The sequence below is a fragment of the Electrophorus electricus genome, chromosome 4 (genome assembly GCF_013358815.1).
Source record: "Electrophorus electricus isolate fEleEle1 chromosome 4, fEleEle1.pri, whole genome shotgun sequence".
Classification (NCBI taxonomy): domain Eukaryota; kingdom Metazoa; phylum Chordata; class Actinopteri; order Gymnotiformes; family Gymnotidae; genus Electrophorus; species Electrophorus electricus.
Genome location: NC_049538.1, coordinates 24,349,195 through 24,360,647, shown reverse-complemented (window position 1 = coordinate 24,360,647; position 11,453 = coordinate 24,349,195). Strand labels below are relative to the sequence as shown.

Here is an 11,453-nt window from a genome sequence, read left to right as displayed (position 1 = left end):
TTACTTCTGAGAGTTGTATATTTTTATTTAACCTTCCCGGGTCACATATGTCATGCAAAATGTGGCAAAAAATCGGTATCGAACATTTACTACCCGAAAGCAAACATAATTAGTAGTTGATGACGTGTGGAATACAACTCTGTTTACTGCTATATTAACATATAGGCTATAATATTAATATTGCACCATTATCGTATGGTTAGCAGTAAGTTGACTTCCGATGCATATAAATCCAGGCAGAATCCGGGAGCAAGATAAAAAACATGTTCTGGCGAAATTCATGCCAGTATGAAACGGTGAGCCCTGAGGAAAAAGCGAAACAGGCTACCAAGCTACTCTCGTGCAGCGGACTGCCAAGCTGTCTGAGGCTGACACCAGAGGCTCTCGCGTACTCTCCGGAGAGCAATGGTCTGTTTTAAAACCGCAGTTATTACAGCACTAAATGTTCTCACATATGCCGTTCAGAAATGGTCAGCTCTCTGCCTGGAAATCTGAATATTTTCGGTTAATGCGAAATATTGACCTTTTTCATTAAGTACCTAATGCACGTGTGCTCGTTGATTTTAGCCCTGAATACCGGAAAATATAAAACATATATGAGTTGATATTATTATAAGATCCGATCATTTTTGCCGGGCGTTTATTTTTAATTGCTTTCTATTTTACCTTTACACTGCATCAGTATGTTTGGAGAGCTCTAAATGCAAACGAATTACCATTTACGGTTAGAGAACTCCAAGCATGAAAGTAATTAAAATTCTGCATGAGAGTAACCATTAGCAAATCGAATACACTAAAATATGAGTCGGTGTCCGAATTCATGTAACAAGTAAAACTGACATGTCTTCACTCACCGATGACTGATGGATGAAAATGCAGCCTTCATGCGCGTTCCTATAACCAAGTTCCAATCTAGAGGCTATACTGAGCCTCTGTCTGAAAGGAAGTCTTTATGAATGAAAACGGCAAGAAAATCTCTATACATTTAGCTTGAAGTTTCAGAAATACATTGCTCTGCATAAAACCGACACATTGTATCAGAATGGGTATTAGCAGCTCTTGTGGGGCTTTTGCTTGATTTTTTATTTAAAGAAGGCCAGGGAAAATGTTTACATTTTGCAGTATAAACATCCTGCCCATGTTCCTGTCTGTCTTAAAAAGAAATCGGGACCCTGCGCTACAATGGTTTAGGTTAAGGATTTTTTTCTTTTGAAAGTGCATTTCTGAGATTGCTTTTGTTGTAAAATAAAAATAAAAATAAAAAATCTCCCAGTAACGCGCATACCATTTAGCCTTTTTTCCCTGTGCGAGGTCCTATACTGACGACGTGTAACAAACCTGTGGATTATGGCATTACGGAACAGAATGTTTTACTAATTTTAAGAAGACAATCAAAAGAAGTAAAAAGATAAGGATAATTATAAAGTATTGATGGTATCATTGCTAATTGTTTACGCCTAATAAAATCAGTAACAATAACCTGGTCAACTAATCGATGTAAACTTCATGTGAACTCTGTGACACGCTATAAGCTATTAAATCAGGCAATTAGATATATTTTAGCTTCTAACAGTAAAAATGTTTTACGTAGATAGAGCCGGCTGCCAGATGTTTTTCGCAGCCCACCCCAGCGGAGCTGGGTGGGCGGGGAATGGGCGGGCCGGTATGCGCTTCTGACGTCCCGACGGTCAAGAGCTTGCGAGGCGCTGATGGCAACAGATAAGTAAAGGGCGATCTCCTAAGGACGAAGGAGAACAGAAGGACTGAAGCCGAAAGAAGCTCCCTTTGGTCTCGGGCTCTTTTTAATTGTGGACAGTACTATCATAGGAATTGCCCAAAAGTTGGACAGTGCAGTTACGCACACGAGAGTGTCTACACGGTGATTTCTCTTTTTTTTTTTTTTTTTTTTTTCTTGGCGTGTAGATTTTTGTGAAGCTGTACTGGGTCATGATACAAGCGGGCTGATCATAGAACTCCGAAGTTTCTACGCTCTCGCTAAAAACCAGCTTTGCAGTGGGGATTTTTAGAAGCGTTTGGTGTCGCGCAAAGATCTAATGACGGCCGAGGTACAGCAGCCATCAGTGCAGACCCCTGCCCAAAGCAGTCCGATGTCTGCGCCTGAAAAACCACACGGTCAGTCGTCGGTGATGGAGACGGCTTCCTCGACCACTAAAACCAAGAAGACAAATGCTGGAATTCGTCGTCCCGAAAAACCGCCGTATTCTTACATTGCCCTCATAGTAATGGCCATACAAAGCTCGCCTACGAAACGACTAACTCTCAGTGAGATATATCAGTTTCTCCAGAGCCGCTTTCCGTTTTTCAGGGGCTCCTACCAAGGCTGGAAAAATTCCGTGCGTCACAACTTGTCTTTGAACGAGTGTTTCATTAAGCTGCCCAAGGGTCTTGGGAGACCAGGAAAGGGCCATTACTGGACCATCGACCCCGCCAGTGAGTTCATGTTCGAGGAGGGTTCTTTTCGTAGGAGACCGCGAGGATTCAGGCGTAAATGTCAGGCACTAAAGCCTTCAATGTACAGTATGATGAACGGACTTGGATTCAATCATCTGCCCGAGTCCTATAACTTCCAGGGGAGCGGCGGAGGACTATCTTGTCCTCCAAACAGTTTATCTTTAGAGAGCGGCATTGGAATGATGAATGGACATTTAGCCAGCAACATGGATGGAATGGGGTTGGCAGGACATTCCATGTCGCATCTATCAGCAAACAGTGGACATTCCTACATGGGGAACTGTACAGGCTCCTCAGGTAGCGAGTACCCCCACCATGACAACTCCGCGTCACCACTCCTGACCAGTGGCGGAGTAATGGAACCACATCCCGTTTACTCAAGCACAACATCGGCATGGGCTCCTGCGCCTTCTGCCTCTCTTAATAACGGAGCATCTTACATCAAACAGCAACCGTTATCTCCATGCAACCCTGGAGCAAATCCTTTGCAACCCAGCTTACCAACACACTCTTTGGACCAGTCATATCTACATCAGAATGGGCACAGCACTACCGACCTACAAGGTAACTGTTTGAAAAAAAAACCTCCGATAATGTAGGGTTATTAATTTAAGATACTATATAAATTTGCACTATTCAATACGAACATTACATTTGTTACATGTGTGTTACAACGGTATTCAAATGCAGTCTTTCTAAAAACCAGCATTTTCAAAGAAGTAGAAAGAAGCCATCCTTAAAGCACCCAGTTGGCGTAAAACCCAATTTCATTCTAAAATGGTGTTCTTTAGGTAACAAAAATATTTTGCTTATAATATTATATTAGTAAGTAGGCTACTTGACCTCTCGTCCTCGTTAAACCGGACAACGGCAAACAATAATCAGGGCTTGAACCCCGACTGTTTTCTTTCTAAATTCCGTGAGATGGTTTGTGACTGCAGGCAGACGATGTCTCTTCTGGGACTCGTGTTTAAAACTGTGCCAGTCCAGAGGCTATGACAACAAGCGCGCGCGGGGAGCCTGTGTCCTGTGGGATTCGCATGCAAGCGGTCCACTGTCAATTAAGAGTTATCTCACCCTCGAGTCAACTCGCCAGAGCTTTACTCCCCACAAGTGGTAACAAGCGACACGATCGGCTGAACAAAATAGATATTGATCATTAAATGCTCTATGAAACTCGTGCCTTTCAATATAACAATAAACATAGAATATATGTAAAACAAATAAGTTGATATGTTGCCATTACGCTGTGGTCTAAATTTAGGTTAAAAATAAATCGAAGTCGCTCTAAGTTAATAATTGTTGGCTTTGACCTCTGTCCCTAACCATTGAAACATTTAATTATCACCTGCTAATAACAATAACAATAATAATAAAAAGTAACATTATTATTATTGTTATTATTATTATTATTATTATTATTATTATTATTAGTTGCTGTTGTTTTTAATCTAAATAAAATTGAATTATTTCTTATAATTCCTTAAATTTGAATACGGAACAGATGCGCTTATGAGGCCTATAATCCTCCAAACATGGTTAAGTAAGTATGTGAGTTTGAACCATCAGAATGCCTTTTAATAATAAAGGTGGTTTATGTGTTCTCCCTAAAGGTATTCCACGGTACCACTCCCAGTCCCCAAGCATGTGTGACAGGAAGGAATTTGTCTTCTCTTTCAACGCCATGACATCGTCAACTATGCATTCTCCTGGAAGTGGTTCTTATTATCATCATCAACAAGTCGCGTATCAGGACATCAAACCTTGCGTGATGTGACAGCACTGGTAATAAAGAAATGACAATTCAACACTGATAAAAAGCCACTGATCCCTTCGGCGGCTGTGGGGTTCCGGGAAGAACTCAGGCCTAAAGGAGCACAGCGGGGCTGAAGTGAGGACGCTAGAAAAATACATGGAGGTTAAAATTCTAAATTCAGTTCCCGAACGATGGAAACAATGATGACAAACTCGGTACAAGTACATTACAAGAGAGAGTCGGGTACCTAAATCTTGACTGGTGTTTTCCTGGCACAAATAGCCTACGGTGATGAATCTAAAATTTATCAACGCTATTCCAAGTGCAAAAACTATTCCAAGTGCAAAAATGTATGTACAGAGTAAATTAGAAACAAACTATTGTGCATCTCAACTCCCAACAGCCGCTTGGTACTAACTCTGCTGGCGGATGACTACCACTTGAGAGTATGTGACTGTCCTCAAAGATACAACAGTAGTACATACACGTTGTCACTAAGGGAACTAGAATTGTTTTTCAGTGAAAATTGTATTGTGTATTTTTAATATTATTTTCATTCAGGACGAGTTGTTGGTTGTCTGAGCACAGTCAATTTAAAGTTTGGTTAATTAGTGTAAGTCTTTAAAATCCATTAGACTATCATAAGTAAGGAAAATTAAGGCACTTTTAAACGTTAAAGCGCAACTTATTTATTCTGTTTATATTTTGATTGTACAATTATAGCCATAGTATTGAACGCTTTATTGGCAATATTTGCCCAGACGCTGTCTTATTCAGTGTAAACAGAAAATGAAGGTTAAATGTAAGCACTGTTATTTTTTATGTTTGGTGTTAATGTTTGTATATCCGTATTGACACGAGTCATTTTCCAGCACTGTAAAATGTATATGGTGTAGTTAATATCTTTTAGTAGGCTTCTTTTCCTGTTTTGATGTCTTTAGACATTAGGTTATATACGCACGATTTGTATAAAATTGTATAAAACCAGTAATGGCATGCAGTTTGAATTAAACTGTTCAAAACGTTCATACACATCAGATTTACCAAAGTACTCATTTTTTGAACGCGATTCAGTGGATTTGAGTGCGTCGGTAAAAACGTCGATGAGAGAGGAGAGCATTTGTACGCTGCAAACACATTTTTAAATAATCGCTTCCAATTTCAAAGTCAAAAATCGTGTGTTCATAAATTAGGAATTCAAAGTTATTACTATTATTATCATAGTCGTTATTGTTGTGCTGTAGTATTATTACTTTATTAATAGCAATGTTAGTATTATTATAAGGTGGTGAATTTGCATGTTTTCTCCGTGATCTGCTGCATGTTTCTGGTGTGTAAAGCAAGTAGAATTAGGACACAATACGTCCTATCTAAATAACCCTCTCGATGCACGCCACATTTCTAAAGGATTGCTTTTTCGGCAATAACGTGACATTTGAATTGGATCCATTTAACTGATCCAATGCTCGCACTCTTATTATAGGATACAGGTCCGCTGTTCCAGCCACTATGCTCTCTTTTATTTCAGTAATGATTGCAGATGCTCTGTCTTGGGCTGAGAGACGTAGACATGACAATTCGTCAGCATGTAGATTATAAAATCAAATTATTTATATCACGAGAAACGTACTCTGCTGATGCTTTCTTGCTATTCTGCGATGTGTTTTTCACTTGCACTCATGAGCTTGGACGAAACAGTTAAAATTCAGCCAAACGTTTGCATATGATTCATTTTCTCAGTTATATGGTCAGTTTATTAGTTTGACGTTTAGACATAAGACAGCACGGAAAATGTCAGAACTGCAACATAGGCCATCAACAGTATTGAGAGCGTATACGAGTGTGAGTATTGTGCACCACCTAATGGCTACATGTTAGAGGTGCTGAATAAAACATTGTAGCAGTCATAGTAGTAGTTTTAAGATAGTACTACTAGCCGCAATAGTAGTCAGGGTATTAGGCTAATTGTAATAGTAGTATTAGAAATGATAGCGGTGATAGTAGTAGTAATAATAATAATAATAATAATAATAATAATAATAATAATAATAATAATATGAAGCTAAATAAGAAGTTATACAAATCAATTAAAGTAAGCCTTTGACATTTGTATAAGAGAAAACCATCAAATGTATAGATTACGCTACCTATTGCCAGAACTGAGTGAAGAAGAAATAATCACTTGTTAGTGTCGTTAACCGAATGTATGACTGTTGGGCACATGATTCGATTGCATGCCGCGCTGTAACAGTACATTTCTCCGGTCTCAACCCACAGCAGCCGTAGGGCTACAAAACAGCTGTCTGATCATAGAAGAATAAAAGCCACATGGGCTCAGGAGGCATGTTGGACTCATATTCGACAAGCGACGTGACAAAACACGCTGCAAGGCGGCCAGCTTTCGTCCAGCTGGGAAGGAGAACCACGACGCTTCAACGCAACGAGCGTGCTTAGTGTAGGACCTGCCCCGGTATCCTGTCCCTGCGTTATCTTTGCCATTAACATGCACTGAACCCGATGATATGAGTTTCATGTGGGCTGTGTTAACCGGGGCGGCGGATCCGCGTTGCGTTCTGGTCTATAACCACACATTAATTGGCCGATGAAGTTAAAACAAAACAAAACAAAAAACTTCTGCGATTCGCAGCTGTTAGTCACGGGCTTGTGCAGTCTAATTTGCCTGACGAAGACATGCGTTTTAGCTCACTCTTCAGCTGTGGGAAACAACACAGCAAGGGCCACGTCCTGAAAAGGGATCGCAGGCCGCACACTGAAATAAGTCTCAAAACGGTAGGCTTGCATAAAACCACCGAGATAAACTTAATACTTGTAGAGACTGATTGTCGTTGAGCAGGAATCTCTCATCAGTTTTGAAAGCATCACAGACATGTGATGGACTCGCAAATGAGGCTGGACATATCAAAAGCCCCAATTTGCTTATCCGTTAAAAATGCTTTACTAATGCGCTCACAGCGGTACTTTGTTAAATTAAACCCAAGTTACTCAACCAACGGTATTAATATTATTAATAATAATAATAATAATAATAATAATAATAATAATAATAACAATAATAAAATACATGTAGAAAGCACAGGCAGCTTTTCTATTCCATAATGGATGTCATTTCCCCCTTGAAAACCCCTAAAAGAGCCTTGCACAGTTTAAAGTGACTGGAATGGGTCACATAAGAAATCAGCCTTAAGACGCACTTCAAAAAAGCAAATATGATATCCTTAAAATGAACTCATCAACAGAACAGATTAATAATCTATCTTTTATTTGGTACTGTGCATTCCATTAACCCTTTTATCGTAAATACTCTTTATACATTACAAGGATCACAAATGTAACAAAGATAAACTTATGACTAGTCTAAAAACAATTCAATGACAACTCATTGAGTCATGAGAATGTAATTTCCCAGAGAGATGATTTCTATTTCTGAATAATTACCTTACAGAATTTTTTTTTTCTACAAAAGAAATCTTCCATCCTTTTTTCTGGACCTTTGCCCTACCATCCCCCAACATTTGGGACAGTGTTGCTGACAGTGCAATTAGTGGTTCGTTTGGCTTCCATGTCCCTGGGTCTCTGCGGCGTCCATCCAGCTCTGCGGCCCCTGGCTCGCTCAGCCTGCAGGGCGTGGCCGTTGATGGAGAGGCCCTGCAGGGCAGCCAGGGCGCGGTCCGCTGCTGGTTCGTTGCTGTAGTCCAGGAAGGCGCTTTGCCTCGGTCCCTGCCAGGTGAGCCTAAAGGGCATGGCGTGACGCTCCCTCAGCAGGCGTTTCAGCTCTCCAACACGCAGTCCTGCTGGGATACCTCCCAGGTACAGCGTGCCTATGGGCCCCTGAGGATGGTTACATTCCACACCACCACCCTCAAGCCTCTCACCTCCGTCACCCGCTGTTCCATCGCACGTGTATTCTGGCTTTTGTTTGGGCTCATGCCTGAAGCCAGGTTTTGGGTGCCTGGGGTGAGGCGCATCCCGCACAATCTGACCTTCGCCAGGGAACGACTTCAATGTGACCTTCTTACCAGCCTTCTGTTCCAGGACTTGCAGTCTTTTCAGGATGGGAATTTTCTCCAGCATCTCTGTATCCAACTACAGACATAATGATTATAATGTTTGCAGGATTGAGGCAATGGGCCAGTTGATGTTGTATTTAGTAAAGTTAATGGTCAAAGGACTTGCTGTGTGCTAGCATATTGTAAAATCCTCATGAAAAATGCATGTATTTCACTTACTAAAATGTCACATTCCTACTCCAGTTTACTTTTGATTTCACATTAAATCAAAAGGTATTATCAAAACAGCACAGACAGATGGTATTAGCATCATAAAATGCAGTAGATAACAGCAACAGCATATTTTAGGAAGTGAGGCAGGAGCTGTTATAAACTCTGATAATCATGCAATAACTCATCTTTATCAGCAGGGATATTTTACTTCCCCCACAGTTATAATAAGACATCTTTTCAGATCTCCAGGGGAAATCTGCTAGGGTCAAAGCCAGATTTTCACAGGATATACATGTTCTATTGTTTCTACGGCGACCTGCAGACCTTCCCCTCATCCATGAGGCACAAACTACCACAAATGCCAGAAGTTCAGAAACATGCCCTTCTTTATTCCCCGAGGGTTCAGACTCTGGCTGACTAAGGTGGCTCGAAGCCACTGTGGAAAACAGACATAGCCACTAATTCACTTGGGCAACAACCACCATAACCAGACTGTTGCCATATAGGGACATACAAAAAATTACATTTAACTTGAACACACAAAAACAAAGCGATAAAACAAGGAAGAATTTGACCACATGGTGCCGTGAGCACAATGCAAGTTATAGCATTATTGGGAACGCCACATTACTTCTGGGAAGAACCAAAAAAAAAGTCAAAATTATAGTGAGCATAACATTTCAGTGAGTGTAACATCATAATAATTCAACTTGTTGCTTCTGTTCCTTATTTCATTAGTTAACAGCAGCTTTAAATATATCTGACCAGCAGCTTTAAAAATATCTGACCATAACAGCTTACATATATGAGTAACAGCAGTCAATATGAACTCTTGGTAAGAGTCCAGGTACTTTTAGTTACCTTGGACCAAATGATGCCCCCTGGCTTAGGGTGGTTACAATCAGTTTTGATAATCCTGGTTGGAGTGAGGATGTAGTCCACTGTGAGGTCATGACTTTCAATCAGCTCCTCGGGAATGTTCACAACCTGTTGGAGGGCAACCAGGTGGGTAAGAATTGTCTTCAATAACAGTGGCCTGAAGCATACTTTAATATATAAGATATATAAGATTAAGATACAATAACAAATGAAAGTCAAGCAAGGTGAAGCATTCTGGATGAGCTGCCACAGATATATAGGGAATATCTACAATTTTAACATTTTTTCACACAATACTCACAAGTACAAAATTAAACACTGTGCTGACATAGCAAACAAAAAAAACAGAAATAAATACAATAAATTTCATATTGCTTTAATAGCACTTGATTGTAACTATCTGCAGTATAATGTTCCAATATTTCTATAAAACATGTAAATGTATACATAAACCGACATGTAATGCTGAGTGCTATACACTAAATATAAACAGCTAGTTAAATTCCTTACATTATGCAGTCCCTTACAGTAAAGGTATTGTAAACCGGCTAAAGGGTCTGACCTGGCAATCATGAACAATAGTCACAACCACTGTGGACTCATTAACTGCTCCCATTGCTGCCATCATGCCATATTCCATATCAGCAAATCCTTCCCCTTTGCCAATTCTGTAACCTAGCAGGGTGGACAATTCAGCATCGATTTTTATAAAATAGAAAAGATAACATAACGGTAATGTCTTTTCATGAATGAGGGACAAGTTTACCCTTTTCAGATACAGCCACAGATCCAACCACCACTAGATCCACTTGAACTTTTGCATCTAAACCAATTGGGACACTGAAGTCCTTAACCCCCTGGACAAACACCGAGTGGGACAATAATTTGACATTTCCTCAACAGGAGTATTTACATTTCACCCATATAAATACAGAAGTTAAACTATCAGAAAGTGATAAATGGTAGATGTGTGTATGGTGTATGTTTATAAATGACCCGAGAGGTGGAGCACACTCGTAGGTCCTCTTTGGTTGGGCTTTGAGGGGGAACAATTTTGTTAAAGAGTCCAGTACGTAGTCGAGGCGTTGGGACAAGCAACACTTTTCTAGCCTGAAATCAAAATGCAGCATTGATATTTTAGCCAAAACCGGACTGTTTCTCTTTTCTTTTTTTTTTACTGTGATGGTTCATAAAACATAGCAATAAGGACAAATTTCTGCAGTGCATGTGACATTCACTAGGAATCTAAAAATCATACTCATTATGAAGAATATAACTATTTTTATCCACAAAAATCTATCACATGTACAACTAAGCAAAAGTGACAAAGGTACCTGCAGGGAAGCTAACCGAGCTCCCTCCAGTGGTTTATCTGGATCCACTTTGACTTCACTGGTTTTTCTGAAGACATCTAAAGTTACTATCTTATTGCAGGCCCCTTCTGCCCCCTGAAGAGGAAAAAAAAAGGTGCTGAGAAGCAGGTCACTTACTTTCAGAGTGTCAAAGCGCGCTTGCTCCTGTGGTCTGTCTGGGTTCACTTTGACCACCCTGCTGGACATGAATTCCTGCAGGACCAGGAGTCTGCTGCAGCCCTGCACGGCCGTCTGTCAGCGCCGAGAGCACACGTCCATGTGAACAGCGCTCAGTCTGACAACACAGCTAACAGTCGCATTTCATGCCAAGTCGAACGGCGCTACCTTAAAATTGGGAATCCTGTGGTGAACCGGTCGTGGAAAATTCGCCAGATTTTTCGCCTCGATGTAATCCCACACCCTTTGGCGAATGTCCCATTTCGTCGCCCCTTATCCAATAACCAAACGCACAAAAATAAACGGTTACAGGTCAGAGCCTGGTTTGAGAAACATTCAAAGTGTATTATGCTCAGCACTCTTCCGCTTACCTTGATTAATAATAATAGAATGTTCCATAGTTCAATACGGGAATATTTAAAACATCCACTAATTTTAGACAGATTAAACAATGACGAAATGCAGACCAAAGTCATGCACTAAATGTAGGTGTCCATAAACTCACGATAACAGCCGATGCTAGCTTGTCAAAATAAAGGCCAGTTCATTCTACGGTGTCCTTAAAAGTTCAAATCT

At 40.4% G+C, this 11,453-nt stretch overlaps 2 protein-coding genes across 3 annotated transcripts; one reads left to right on the top strand and one right to left on the bottom strand.

The window, feature by feature from the left end:
• Positions 1-1,733: 1,733 nt before the first annotated feature.
• foxf1 (forkhead box F1) lies at positions 1,734-5,260 on the top strand. The gene is made up of 2 exons (XM_026999521.2): positions 1,734-3,036; positions 4,086-5,260. Exons 1-2 carry the CDS (start codon positions 2,055-2,057, stop codon positions 4,247-4,249), a joined length of 1,146 nt encoding a protein of 381 aa, XP_026855322.1. The 5' UTR covers positions 1,734-2,054; the 3' UTR covers positions 4,250-5,260.
• Positions 5,261-7,491: 2,231 nt separating this feature from the next.
• On the bottom strand, positions 7,492-11,426 carry mthfsd (methenyltetrahydrofolate synthetase domain containing). 2 transcript variants are annotated; one of them, XM_026999594.2, is made up of 8 exons: positions 11,249-11,426; positions 11,046-11,149; positions 10,839-10,952; positions 10,345-10,458; positions 10,115-10,205; positions 9,911-10,023; positions 9,331-9,456; positions 7,492-8,332 (listed from the first exon to the last, which is right to left on the bottom strand). In XM_026999594.2, exons 1-8 carry the CDS (start codon positions 11,274-11,276, stop codon positions 7,745-7,747), a joined length of 1,278 nt encoding a protein of 425 aa, XP_026855395.2. In that variant the 5' UTR covers positions 11,277-11,426; the 3' UTR covers positions 7,492-7,744. The 2 variants fall into 2 exon arrangements, with proteins under 2 accessions (XP_026855395.2, XP_026855394.2); XM_026999593.2 differs by lacking the exon at positions 10,839-10,952 and adding an exon at positions 10,683-10,796 and having other exon boundaries at positions 11,249-11,423.
• Positions 11,427-11,453: the final 27 nt, after the last annotated feature.

Bases quoted from the DNA above. Each gene is read 5' to 3' on its own strand.
- mthfsd (XM_026999594.2), bottom strand. From the start codon at position 11,276: ATGGAACATTCTATTATTATTAATCAAG. The intron at 10,206-10,344 runs GTCATTTATAAA...GTGTTTGTCCAG, and splicing joins GAGTGTGCTCCACCTCTCGG to GGGGTTAAGGACTTCAGTGT. The intron at 9,457-9,910 runs GTCAGACCCTTT...GCCCTCCAACAG, and splicing joins CTATTGTTCATGATTGCCAG to GTTGTGAACATTCCCGAGGA.
- foxf1 (XM_026999521.2), top strand. From the start codon at position 2,055: ATGACGGCCGAGGTACAGCAGCCATCAGTGCAGACCCCTGCCCAAAGC. The intron at 3,037-4,085 runs GTAACTGTTTGA...TTCTCCCTAAAG, and splicing joins CAGCACTACCGACCTACAAG to GTATTCCACGGTACCACTCC.